At 38.8% G+C, this 14684-nt stretch overlaps 1 protein-coding gene across 1 annotated transcript; it reads right to left on the reverse strand.

Annotated features, from left to right (window-relative positions):
• Positions 1 to 1712: 1712 nt before the first annotated feature.
• Positions 1713 to 14307, reverse strand: LOC139741605 (uncharacterized). The gene is made up of 6 exons (XM_071652184.1): positions 14220 to 14307; positions 12257 to 12606; positions 10918 to 11097; positions 9277 to 9363; positions 7711 to 7766; positions 1713 to 3618 (listed from the first exon to the last, which is right to left on the reverse strand). The coding sequence occupies exons 1-6, from the start codon at positions 14266 to 14268 to the stop codon at positions 3477 to 3479; spliced, it is 864 nt and encodes a 287-aa protein (XP_071508285.1). The 5' UTR covers positions 14269 to 14307; the 3' UTR covers positions 1713 to 3476.
• Positions 14308 to 14684: the final 377 nt, after the last annotated feature.

Here is a 14684-nt window from a genome sequence, read left to right on the forward strand (position 1 = left end):
TATAATACAATACTTTCAAGGAACAAAATTCAAGAAGGTGCCAAAGCCGTCAAGTTTTTATATGCCTAGTAAACGGTGCTGGAGGAATTAGGCTTTCAGGTTGGTTTATAGGGGCCTATTGTTGTATTACAGACATAGCATCACTTGGTTAACTCTGTAATCTTGTGTAAGGCAGAATTTGATGAGGGTCCTTTATGAGCTACAACTTGGTATGCAGAGATTAATCCGTCACCTTTATGGCTTTAATGTTGTGACTACCAGTACTATCACTCTTTGAATAGGACTTTGTGAAATTTGATGTGCAGTTTCAAACACTGATTTGCAGTCCTGCTGTCACACTAATGATGATGTACTAAAGTGGTGTGCAAAAACACCTTCTTAAAAGTTACCTCTTCAAGGTGTATTAAAGACACTTTACAACTAACTTGGCAAACATGGAATTTAATGGATCAATTAAAGCACATATACAGTTCACCTTGCATCAGCGGATATAAACAGCACCAGAAAAATTTGATTTATAAAAATGTTGATTAACATGTGTTACACATGTTTACACCATTGTGCCAAGTTAGCAGCATATTCGCTCACTGGAGTTAGTATAAGTGTAAGATGATATGACCTTTGGAATTTATAAACAAAAAGGTAAGTTCAGCAATGAGTCTTGTAAGTAATGTATTTACAGGCAGAAATATATGGTCAACTCTGTTGACAACCTTTACTGCCATCTTGGTCACACCAATGTTTTGAGCTGATGTGTTTCCATTTAGATGTGAAGACTGGAGAAACAAGAAAACATTGATCTTGGAATATATGTTTTAATTGGATCCAAAGTTGGTATAGATGTAGTGCTGCATTTCCCGATGCTTTTAGGGGAAACAGAATGACAACACAAAGGACCAGAGAAAACTTCCTGTTGGGTTGCCATTTCGTCTCTTCCCATAGAACCAGCACTGAGACAATATCAAAGTGACACTGAAATAGATAGAAAAAGGTTGATGAGAAGGAGTAACTTGATTTGTTCTTAAGATCTGTGGAGATGTAATCAATCTTACATTGCAGGCTTTGATGGTTCAAGAGTCAAAAGTCAAAATTGTACACTCAGATATTATGGAGTAGAAATGCATAATGCATGAATTTCAAATGTTGAGAAACAATGTGATACAATGTATATATAAAGAAGTTTGGTGTGACATGGGTATACATGTACCATCCTGATTTTACACATTATCTTATACTGTAGCTTAAACTATAACCTTCGTAACAATTGTTATGAAGCAATATATTTACTGTTGCTGGTGTTAATGAAGACTTTTTTTAAAATCCCCCTCCCCCCAACAAACACACACACTAGTTTGACAGCAGGAATCAAAATAGACACAGCTGACCACACAGCACAAGGAGCACAAGACACACACACACACACACACACACACACACCACATTTGTATTGGACATGATGACACATACTGACACACTTTAAGCCCATCTGCATGCAGTACAGTGTATGTTTATTTCTATGAGTAAGTCAATACCACAGAGAATTGAACCATACTGCCGATAATCAAGCATTCATGTTATGTCTTTGGGTATTGGTAGTGATATACATAGATAAGAAAAATGTCGGTCAATTTACATTAGGTAGTTGATAACAGAATTTCCCCAGTTGCGACTGAGAAATCATGTCGACACAGGAGTGATATATTGACTGGTGGTTAAATTAAGAATTTCATAAGAAATATTTGGTACTTTTTGATTTTGTTCACTTACCCATCATAACCCATGTCCACTTATTGTATATGATAGTGTTAACTGTACATGCACCTAGTCTACATGAGGAATTCTCTGAAGCAAAATGCCACATATCCTTGGTCTTAGAATATTTATGGACAATTATACAGTTCATCAGCAAGGAAAGGGTTTGTCTTCTTGAATCAAAGTGTTTGTTTAACAGACTGGTATAAAGGTTTCTCATCCTTCACATCCATTCTCTCTACAATGGACTCTCATAATAACACTGACACAACAAACTCTTTGCTAGCCAGTTTTTGTTTTTGTTTTTCCTAACCCATAGTTCATACTGTTTATATTTTTACTTTGCATTTCACAATAAAACAAAATTGCAATACATCAAAGTGAATGCAGCAGTCCCAAGAAATTTAGAATTGCTGTAATGGGAGTCCACTGTAGTAAATTTGATAGTCTGGTTGAGAAAAGGGTATGTAATGCTTAAATGCCTTGATCTGAAAACCTTGTGGGTACATTTGTTTAGTGCATTTACATGGATGAAATGTGTTTTTCCATTGATGTATAATTTTGTACAGTGTATAGTATTTATGATCTGTAAATATGAAATTATGCTTAGTTTTTCAACCTGTCGACTGATGATTTAAATTCATGCAAACATCACAAATTTGCCTTTGTGATATGAGTTATTGATACATGTATTAAAAAAAATCAACTTGCCATCAGTACATGTATAATTGTTACGATACTCTCATAGCATCTTCAGATAGTATGAAAGAAAACATCTAAAGGTTGTTTATGTGTGTAGCCTGACTAGTTTACATTTATTCCATGCAGCCTGGCAAGACAATTTAAAGCAAAGTGTGTTAGATTTGATAAGACTTCTACCTTGATTCCCCATAGGAAATCACATACAGTCTATCTCTCATATGACATTTCTCTATGTGGAGCAAGTCAATGTAGGAAATGATAATTCAGGCATTCTTCAGCAATATCTTAGATATCTTTATTAAAGGGGAAAATGTTACAATATGAGTTGAATTCATAAGATAACTGCCATTTTGTCAACAATAAATGAAATCATTGTACTTTCCTTTCTCTGTCTTTGAGTTTGATCTGTGCAATGACTTCTATGCAACATTATCCTCAGCAAAGTCTCTCAAACCGAGAGTTTACAACACAACCACAATCTTACTTTCCACTTAATATCTTCCTCAAAGTTCTAGTAATGAGATCACAAGAAGAAGGCAATTCTGACTGTTTGAGATTGTTTTGTTGATGTTGACTGATGACAGTAATGCCCCTCTCAAAGCTAGGTTCACGAGTGCTCCAGAAGTAGTATGGAAGTGGTATGTGAAGTGCACTGTGCTTACAGTTTATACATGTATGTTCCAAGTTACCAAGCATGCAAAGGTTACCATGGCACTTAAGCCTCTCTCAGCCAATTCCATTCGTGGTGTTGGCAAGTGGTGACTTTTTGTACTAAAGATTCAAAGGGGCACGAGTCGAAACGCTTCAGGAATGCTTCTGAGTCCAACTTGGTGTAGAAGTGGGTACTAGTATTGTTTCTACATCAACTCCTTCCATAAAATCATCACTAACATACCTCTCACTTGATGACATTGCTATAAGAATCAAATAAGCTGATGCAAGAGTCAATTATTCCATCCATTCACAGTATGTCATCGTCTATGACATACTAGATGTTAACGAAAGAGGTCCTTTGTCTTCTGTCATCGCTTATATTTCCTTTCTCCTTTGACTTTTGCCATATCGTTCTTTGTGATAACCTGCACACCCCTGCTGTATTTTCCAAGCTGGCCATCAACATACACTCCCCTCCTCTGTGTCTTGTCGGTCCAGAATCCTTTATTCCTGTTGGAAAAAGCAAAATATACAATTTGTTAGATTGGAAGAGCTAAATATGAACACACATAGACCTTCAAGTTTATCCAAGTAACTTCTGCAATTTAACCACATTAGGGTTCTTACCCATTTTGAATCAGTTCTAAAAGACTGAACACAGACAAATGCATTTAAAATACACTAGGTACACTAGGTGTCTAAGCCATGATGTGACACTAAATTGTACAGTAAACCTCGGATAAGTCGACGTCGAGTGAGTCGAAAATCACTTAACTCGAAGCAAAATAAAAAGTCCCGATTTTCCCCTATGTATTTTCCCTAAGAAACATTTGGATAAGCCGAAGTACGAGAGTCGAATTTCGGCTGTGTCGAAGTAAAACATTCAGTCCCTTTTGTACAAAATACACGTAGTATACATCACTTGAGCCGAAGAAGATTTGTCTGGCATTCTCATGACATCTAGAGGAGAACAAAAAAATCGGCATGTTGCAGAACCCCGTCCCTGACCTGCTGCAGGTAAGCATGCACACTCACCGTACCGCTCCGCCGCACGCATGTCGAATACATACACATGTATAGTATACACACAGCACATCGATCCATTTATCCATAAACACAGCACATCCATACTTTATCCATGTCAAGCCAGAACTCCTTGGTCAACCAATCGCTGCTTTAATATTTTAGTGACAGGCCAAGTGGGCGGAGCTTGTTTGTGCGTGCCCGGCTGGCTGTATAGTTTTGTTCAATGGAGGTGGGATGGGCTTGGGAGAGTGTTTGTCTCAGGGTAGGTTGACAGAGATGGCTACCTATATTGCACCATAGACATAACACATGCACATTGCCACATTAGCGCAGACATTCTCAAAACTACGTTTAACTACTAGTTGTACTTACATGATACACATGTACTGAGAAGACATGATATTTTACATTTCTATGAAAGACCAAATTGAGTCATCACCATAGGCGCAGGAAGTGGGGGGGGGGGGGCGCCCCCCCCCCCCAATCCAAATCCACTTTTGGGGGGGGCCGCCCCCCCCCCCCCCCCCCCCAATCCAAAAAGTGGGGGGGCAAAACGCATTTTTGCCCCCCCAAAAAGCCCCCTCCCCCCCAAAAAAAAAAACACAAACAAACAAAAAAACAAATAAATAAAAATAGATAAAATAAGATAGATATGTATATAAATGAATAAACGCGAAAAAAACATAGCTACAAACGGCAGTTTTTGGACTGGAATGTCAAAATTTCCAAGCTCGCTCGCTCCGCTCGCTCGCATTCAATCGCTATGACATTCTCCTGATGTTGCTGCCAGTAATTGCCAGCAGTTGCGCCTGGGCCGCCAACCCCCCCCCCCCCTTAATTTCCACAGCGAAAAAAAAATATAGCTACAAACGGCAGTTTGGGGACTGTTAAATGTCAAAATCAATCGTCAAATTTATTCGTTATGCCATTTTCCTATAAACGTTGGAGCCACTAATTGCCAGCAGTTGAGCCCGGTGCGCCTCCCCCTTAATTTCCAAAGCGAAAAACATAGCTACAACGGCAGTTTTTGGACTGTAGAATGTCAAAATTTTCAAGCTCGCTCGCTTCGCTTGCTCGTATTGAATCATTATGCCATTCTCCTAATGTTGCTGCCAGTAATTGCCAGAAGTTGCGCCCGATGCGCCCCCCATTAATTTCCAAAGCGAAAGATTATAGCTACAAACACCAGTTTTGGGACTGTAGAATGTCAAAATTTTCAAGCTCGCTCGCTTCGCTCGCTCACGTTGAATGGTTATGCCATTCTCCTAATGTTGCTGCCAGTAATTGCCAGCAGTTGCGCCCGATGCGCCCCATTAATTTCTAAAGCGAAAGATACAGCTACAAATGCCAGTTTTGGGACTGTAGAATGTCAAATTTTTCAAGCTCGCTCGCTTCGCTCGCTTGCATTGAATGATTATGCCATTCTCCTAATGTTGCCGCCAGTAATTGCCAGCACTTGCGCCCGATGCCCCCCCTTAATTTCCAAAGCGAAAGATATGGCTACAAACGGCAGTTTTAGGACTGTAAAATGGCAAAATTTTCAAGCTCTCTCTCTCCACTCGCTCGCATTTTATCATTATGCAATTCTCCTGATGTTGCTGACAGTAGGCCTATATAATTTGTCGTTTCACACCGTCATTCCATAATCCATGTAAGGAAAACGTACAATGTTGCTCAATGACTGCGTTGTTGAATGTATCACATTCCGTAATGTATTGTAGTCCCATTATTGCGCACGCACACACGCACAAGCATACACACCGTCAAAATTACTTTTCCACAAGGTGCCCACCCCCAATGTTTCGACCCATCGTAAGCCACTTTACATATATATATATATATATATATATATATATATATATATACAGTAAACCTCGCATGAGTCGAAGCTCTCGGGACTGACAAAAATGTGTCGACTTAAGTGAAATTCGACTCTCGCGAGAGTCGATTTTTTTTTTGACTCACAGTTATGTACATGTATTATAGTACATTTGCATGCATATGTGTGTGTGTGTGTGTGCGTGCGTGTGTGTGTTTGCATTCAAATTTGTCTGTTCTTGAAGATAATGTTCTTATTTTGTTCTAAATTGAACATGGAATTTGTATCAATACTAGTAGTTAAACGTAGTTCTGAGAATGTCTGCGCTAATGTGGCAATGTGCATGTGCTATGTCTATGGTGCAACATAGGTAGCCATCTCTGTCAACCTACCCTGAGAGACAAACACTCTCCCAGGCCCATCCCACCTCCATTGAACAAAACTATACAGCCAGCCGGGCACGCACAAACAAGCTCCGCCCACTTGGCCTGTCACTAAAATATTAAAGCAGCGATTGGTTGACCAAGGAGTTCTGGCTTGACATGGATAAAGTATGGATGTGCTGTGTGTATGGATAAAGTACATGGATCGATGTGCTGTGTGTATACATGTATACATGTGTATGTATTCGACATGCGTGCAGAGCCGCGGTACGGTGAGTGTAGTGCATGCTTTCCTGCAGCCGGCCAGGGACGGGGTTCTGCGACATGCCGATTTTTTTGTTCTCCTCTAAATGTAATGAGAATGCCAGACAAATCTTCTTCGGCTCAAGTGATGTAAACTACGTGTATTTTGTACAAAAGGGACTGATGTTTTACTTCGACACAGCCGAAATTCGACTCTCGTACTTCGGCTTATCCAAATATTTCTTAGAGAAAATACATAGGGAAAAATCGGGACTTTTTATTTTGCTTCGAGTTAAGTGATTTTCGACTCACTCGACGTCGACTTATCCGAGGTTTACTGTATATATATATATAGATGTGTGTGTGTATGTGTATATTGTGTAACATATGTATGGTCTATCGTGAGCCCCCTGCGATATTTGCCCCCCCCCCCCCCCCCCCCCAATTCCAAAACTGCTTCCGGCACGCCTGGTCATCACTCTACCCAAGATGTATCTAGGATATGTATCATTTTATGTTTCATGATCTTGATAATTGTGAGAATCATTTGTAAATATTGTGATTTCCTTTGAAGTAATAAAAACAAAATTACACAAAAAAAAGGATATGTATCACGCTATAACACACCTTCCATGTCAGAGAAAGTTACTTAATTCTCACAAAGATGATCATATTTTTTTTTTTGCAAGACAATCTCTATTTCAGTGAAGCTAAGATCCAATGACAATGTGAACTACAATGTATTACATCGTACATAGTCTCTGTATGTTATCACTTAAGTTGACTTATGTCAAATGATGTTGTTTTATGTTGCTCTAACTTTTGATGCACTTATTTAACAATCATAACAAAAGGGGTTTGTCTTTGCATATCATCTTTCTACACAGGAACAGTTTGCTGTTTCATTCAATATGGTCATTCACTATGAGTATCTTTTGATAAGAATAACACTTGATAGTTTGGAGGTAACTTGGCACTTTTTTTAGGCAAGTTTGATTTTCATTACTTTTTTTTTTTTTTTTTTTTTTGGGGGGGGGGGGGGGGCTTAGCTGGCATTGTTGAAAAAAGAACACACGGTGCCAAAGCAGGTTAGAGATAGGCTCTGTGCTTCAAACTACAGAACGCAGTCACCTCAAATGTATCTTATCAGTCCGCTTCTTGGCCACCTTCAGCCCCATCTGTCGATCCTGTAACATGGAGACAACATGAAACCAGTTTACTTTTGAGCCTGGAAGATACGAGAGCCTAGAGGAACCCATTACATTCAAAGAGAAATGACAATAAGTGACATCAGAGCAAATTTGTCCCACATTAGGCAAATAGGAAAACTGAACAGCAATTTGAATGTTGGTACAATCATCTAGAATGGAAACATTTAGGCATGGCTCGACACTAACTGTTTTGTTTGGTGGCCCGATGGGGCCACCAAAATCCTAAATTTCAAATTTTTGGTGGCCCGATAGAAAAATTTGGTGTCCCGAAAAAAAACAACAACAATAAAAAACAGAAGTTCTTTTTTTTTTAATGAGTCAAATATTTAAGTTTTATGATAGTAAGAATTAGAAGTTGGACATATTTACTCATAAATAAACTTCAACAAACTTGCTACACTCACTCTCAGGCACTCATTCAGTTCTTTTCATCCATCCTTTAAACAAATTTAACTGCTAATTTCCGGCGCAAAAAGTTACGAATTTATTGACATACTTTTCAAAAAATTTTGGTGGCCCGAGGCGGGCCACCAAATTTGCCCTTTTTTGAAATTTGGTGGCCCGACTTTCATTTTTGATGGCCCCGGGCCACCGGGCCACCGTTAGTGTCGAGCCCTGATTTAGGGTCCATCACTCGGCAGATTATTGTGTTAATGTTTATGTTTATACATTGTACTTGTACATAGCTCCCTATTTTTTTCCTGCATGACACACTAAAAACATTCTTTTATAAATCTACACCTCTTATGAAGAAATCACCACCTGAAGTCCATATGGATGTCCAGGGCATGACAACCTTGATTTGCTTTGAAGTAAATTCATCAAGAAAGTGATTCAGGTGAAGACTTTAGGTTAGTATATGATGTTGGAAACAAATAGAAAAATGCACACAGGCTCTAATATGAAAAAGGCACGATCACCATTGCAGCTGCCCATGAGATTAAAAAAAAAAAAAATGGTTAGACAATGCACAGTGTATTAATTCATTAAAGCTATCATCTGTTTGATATTCATTATGGCCATGTTCGAGTGCTCAAAAGCAAATTGAACCACACCATACTCTACCTACCTTCGGATTAGGAGCATTTGAGCGCTCTGTGGAGATAGTGTACCTCATGAGCTATTTTGGGACTCAGGGTTCCAGGACTCAAAAGGGACTCGAAAGACAGGTGCATTGTATGTAAGGTACAATGTATTGGAATCCATGACCCTTTTAATAGTACATGCATGAGTTCTGGATTCAGACGGCTACACAATGATGACAGTCTTCTGGCCACAGCAAGATATTAGACCACTTTAGCTGATTTTAAGGTTGCATTTAGGGCCTGGTAATATGCATATTTCTCCTTTCATTTCACATCAAACACTGAGTGCTCACTAACACTGTGGAATACACTATATTCCCTCAAAAGTGACTGACACAACTACATGTACAAATAATTTGGTTTGGCAATTGTAGTACTCAGACTCTGATCAAGGAGCTTACGGATTCTCTCTGCCATTGTTCCTTTTCCTTCTTCTTCTTCTGTGTCTCCATGTAGTCTTTGTAGTTCAAGTAGTCCCTTTTCGGTGGCTGGATTACAAAGAGACAAAACTACTGAATATCCTATAGGCCTAGGCATCATATGACACAAAGAATACACAGTTTCAAAATATAGTGGAAACTCGATATAAAGAGATAACAAAAACCTGATATAACAAGCTACAGTAATTCTCCTGTCCCAATGAATTTATTTCCTTTGTTTTATATTGTTTATTGACTACTGATATCACAAACTATCTGATATAAAGAACAAATTGTCTTGGTCCCAAGGATCTCGCTAAACTGAATTTCCACTGTAATCAAATTTCAACCACGTATGCCTCCTGGATCCATGAATCCAATCCAACTGTGGGTTGTGTGGCCGCCAAGCCAGACGCATTACAGGGGATTCGCATTATAACGGGGATCTATAAACCATGACAATTACTTTCTTAAAGGCATTATCTACCATTTCAGATAAAACAAAACCCAGCTTTAGTGCTTAAAAACAGTTCTAAAATGTGAGTTAGGGATATAAACAACCAGTATAGAAAAAAGTTAATCAATATAATCAATGTTAAGTATTGTTAAATATACAAAATGTGAACAATAGTTATGATAAAATTGTTTCTAGACTGAACTGTCTACAGTTATGGTTAAGTGAGTAAAATGATATCTCCTTGTATTTTAGGCTTTATTGCAAACTGACCTTTAAGATTTATCAGGTTTCTCACTATCTCAGGTCACAAAACAAAGAAATATACAGAGATATGACACACGAAATCCCCTCATGGTAGGAGGGGGTTACTAGTACTTTAAATCTGACCTCCGTATACAATGTAATGATGTTCCACTGTAATTACATGGATTATTCCAATACGAGCATATTCAGTGCAGCAATCAAACCACGCTCAATACAGCATTAGAAGTGCATTCAGCAGCACTCTAAATATTTTTACTGTTTTCAAACTAAATTGTACATTGGCACTGCATTCAAGAGCCAAAATATATCTGCAATGTGGGGGAATCATTAGGGGCAGGTTTGAAGCACTTTGCTAGTATTTAAATGGCATTCTAATAAAGCTGTATAGAATTTTGGTTGATTTTACAATTCCCACCTGAATTTGGCCTAAATTTTGAAAATTCTTCATTCCAACTGGTTCTACTTGATTCCTGCTGATTCAAAACATTGAGTATTGTTGTAATGAACATGGATACAAGGTTTTATTACATACAGTACAATCAAGCTGTACCCCAAAAATAAATAAATGAATAAATTCTGCTTACCACCCCGGTAACATTGAAGACATACAATTGTATTGCACCTATCAATGTTTTTAAATGCTAACTACAGATAGTATTGTATAAACCATTATTTTGCAGGGTTTTTATCAACATGAGTCGGGTGCTACATTCTATTCAGGAAAGATTATCTCTGATGCCAATATGAATGTGATGTGCATGTGTACACTTCTTCATCCATTGCTGAACTCCACAACTTTGCAAAATTCAACCACTTACTCATATGACAGGAAGTCCTAATTCACAAAAATTAGACTTGCTAAGTACATGGTGTACACAGTAAGTGCTGTGTTGAGTACTCACCACAGCTCCAAGTTGGATAGCTCTATCAGCCTCATGTTTCTCCTTGTCTGCAAAGGAAAAGCCGCTGATCCCATACTTCCAGACATCATGCCTGACTTTATCAAACTCCAGTTCCTTATCTTCATGCCCCATCATCCCCTTGCCACTTTCTCGGCTTTCTTTGTGTGCTCTTGCTGATCTCTGAATGGAAACATTAAAGCAGACATGGAAATGGTACAGCAAACAAAGGAAACATTTCATACTGTATGAGAACATAAATTTACAGCTCTGTATATCTAACAGAACAAGATAGGCTATGAAGGCTTAAATAATTCTTCCAATAGACAAAAATTTGATATTGGCACGCATTTCTGTGGTATTGATTGTGCTCAGTGTCCAATATAACAACCATTGAGTAAGGGCTAGAAATTTGCTATTATCTAAAGGCAACAGATTGGTTGCTGTTTTTTATGTTGAAATTTGTCATAATTATGCATTCATTTTTTTTTTCATGAAAGCATTGCCTTTGTTTAGTTTTGATGATAATTTCTAATCTCTATGTCACATCCCTATAGTGGATGATACAGTGGACTCCCATTTATAACGAAATTTTCGAGACCAGCATTTTTCTTTTGTTATATTGAAATTTAGTTTTGGCAAAACAAATTAAACTTACAAAAAATAAAGGGGATAATGTTGTGGCCTGAATTTTTACTTTGCTGTAACCGGAATTTTGTTATAATTGTGTTCGTTTTAACGGGAGTGCACTATACATGTACATGATGCCTGGGGTGGGGTGAACACCAACTGATAGTCACAGCTGCACTATAAATATCTATATTTTATACTTTTGTTTGCATGTTTGGGATAAACCTGTATAGACAGCAAAATTTGAGGATGCAGTCAAAGAAATTAAAGGAATACATGTATGTAATTGCTAAAAAAAAATAACAATAAGCCCACTGCTGTGAACACAAGAAAATATCCCCAAATTTCTGTCGCTAGCAGTGTTGCCAAATTGTTGCTGCTCCTGGCTACTGTATATGCCGAATATTTTGCAAGGTTTTTATTATCGCGAATTTCGCGAGTAGGTGCTATTTGCGAAATTAAAGACACACGAAAATATTGACTCTGATCCCGATGTGAATGTGACGTACGCGTGTACACTTCTCCGTTCAATACAGGCCTCCACAATCGCAAATTTAACCACTCGTGAAATTGTTGGGAAGTCCCGATTCGCGAAAATGTAGACTCGCGAAATATATGGCGTATACAGTATTTTTTTGGTGTATTTTTATTGTTTACAGAGTTCTTCAAACCAGAGAAGGTCAAATAACACCTTTTACCGCAGTTTACATACGTCTTTTTTCCTTCTGGTCGGGTCTTCAAAGACAATCACCTCTGGAGCTTTCCTTTTTTGTCCCTTCACTTCATCCAAATCTTTCCTCCTCCCAGACTTCGGGCAGCAAGTTCTGTTCTCTGAGTCTTGCATTTTTTTCTCAAGTTTTTCCTCACATTTCTTTGGAGAGTCTTGCTTTCTTGATGCTCTTTGAAGCTCTGATTTAACAAATCCACATGTTTTCTTCTGCTTTTTCTTCTTCTCCTTTGCACTTTTCTTCTGAAGTTTCCAGTCTTCTTGGGTGATAGAGGTTCCCTTGCATCTAGTTTTCACAGAGGCTTCCTGTGGACTGCTGTCAAGCACACTATCTCCTATGAAAAATGAAACAAATGAAAGGACAGATTCATTGTATTTCTCATGTATCTAATTACAATGCATTTTAGCACAGAGAGATGAGGCATTTTCTTATCCAGTATTTAGAACAATTCTAGTGCTTGCATAAAGCTGTTAAAGACAATGTCCACACATGACAATGACACATTACTTTACTATGACAATACCATCATCACACATCACAATGTCTATAACAGCACTACTCTTGCAGTTGGGGATGGGTTGTAAACTCTTTGTATTTGTGGGAAATTATGTTTTGGAGTTGAACCAAAGATCCAATTGATGTCATTGCTTGGGAGAAAAAAGTGGGAAATTAGTTTCAATAAATCTTTGATTAATTATCCCATAAGCATTGAACACAAAAGCGTCTCAAGTTCACATACAATGAACGGCAGCCCCTCACTGAAGTGCAACACTGCTCATATCTGGGATTCAAGATATCCATGACCTCACCTGTACCTGGTCCCTTCATACACAGAAGGTACATGTATGCAACAAGCCAAACAGCATGTTGCCAAGGCTCATGTGAAGACAGGACACCCACTGTTGTCCTGTTGAGGTAATATCAATCACTGGCAAACCCCTGATACGCCCAAGACTGGAATATTGTAACAAAGCTAGGACCCTCGTTACAAGACACATAAATCGTCCATCACAAAAATCCAGTTCTAAAAGAAGTTCTGCATGATTTGTGACCAATGACTACAACAGTGAGATCAGCTCATCCTCTCAGATGGGAGCCTCTCAAAGATACTTGCAAAGGAGCTGGACTTACAATGACCTTCAAAGAAAGTCATGGACTGAAAAATCTACCCACAGGGATCATCACCATACTCAACATGTAACATCTGTATTCAACAAGAACCAGAGCCAGAATCTTGTGACGAAATTTTGTCCAATGTAAGCTGTAGAAAAGCAGACATAATAATGGCAAACACTGAGACAGTTCTGCATCTTTATGTGTTCATCAACACCCTTCAGTCAGTCATTCTTTGATCTTCCCAGGAACACGAACAGTCAACCTTTGAGTTTGGCTTTGGCAATCCTGGGTTTTACGGGGCTAATTTTTAGGCTTCTAACTTCAGCCCAGCACCTAACCTAACTCTATAATCCCTATTAAACCTGAAAGCCACCTATACTAATTCACATTACTTTGATACATATTACTTTTTCTTCAATTTTAGCGGGGGTAAATTACACATGGCCTCCTAAAACCCAGGATTGCCCAACCTTTTGTTGGAACAGCCTGCCACATTTGACAGTTCAGCTCGTAAAAGTTAATAAATGGTACCGTATTTGTGGGTAAACTCGGCCTATTAACAATCAGCCCCTTGTTAATGGGGTCGTATAGGGGCCGAACTAACCCGTTAGGCAGAGTTTACCAACAAAGACGGCACAGTCTCCGCGGAACATATCCCCGACGACAAGATACCAATAATATTCGGTCAACTAGTTTACATACATTGTTATCTACATGCGGGACTACACAACATCACAAGACTTTTCAAGACCAAGTCGTGGCCGTGGGTGATGATCTGATAGACAATAACGTAAGAGCAAACACAGCTACACCTCTAGACAGAATACCCACCATAATCCATCAGTTTAGCTAAAATATCACGTTTAATATCTTCGTCCATCGTGGTGTTTCTGATGAAAATGATCAGTCCAGTGGTCAGCGTTCTTCAGGGTAATAGGCACATGTGTGTTCACAGGAGTGAAACTGTAGTTTCTTTCAAGATGTCTGCACTATGGCTCTTGGAGACGGGGGGGGGGGGGTCTAAATTTCAGGACAAGAGTAAAGCAAGTTGGTCCGCTCAAAGTAGAAATGAAAGACAAAAGACACTGAGCTAAATAAAGGAAGATTTCAGAAGTGAAGAGTATCCACAGTGTTAGCCTTTGCATGGACAGGAATATCTTCAGAGACTTTCTCATCACAGCAAACGCATTCGGGGGAATCGGGGAAAATACCAAGAAGCCGCACTCACACTTTTGGGAATTTTCGAGGGTTTGAAACTGACCTTGTTCGAGATCCTACTTCAGGGTTGTTGGGAAA

The sequence above is a fragment of the Diadema antillarum genome, unplaced genomic scaffold (genome assembly GCF_040938485.1).
Source record: "Diadema antillarum isolate AM-2024a unplaced genomic scaffold, OU_Dant_1.0 seq00000938_RagTag, whole genome shotgun sequence".
Taxonomy (NCBI): domain Eukaryota; kingdom Metazoa; phylum Echinodermata; class Echinoidea; order Diadematoida; family Diadematidae; genus Diadema; species Diadema antillarum.

What these genes read in the sequence shown, in the direction of transcription:
- LOC139741605 (XM_071652184.1), bottom strand. Translation starts at nt 14,268, where the DNA reads ATGGACGAAGATATTAAACGTGATATTTTAGCTAAACTGATGGATTAT. An exon ending in AACAATGGCAGAGAGAATCC is followed by an intron (nt 7,767 to 9,276) that starts GTAAGCTCCTTG and finishes TCCATGTTACAG; the next exon opens with GATCGACAGATGGGGCTGAA. An exon ending in ACTGATAAGATACATTTGAG is followed by an intron (nt 3,619 to 7,710) that starts GTGACTGCGTTC and finishes TTTTTCCAACAG; the next exon opens with GAATAAAGGATTCTGGACCG.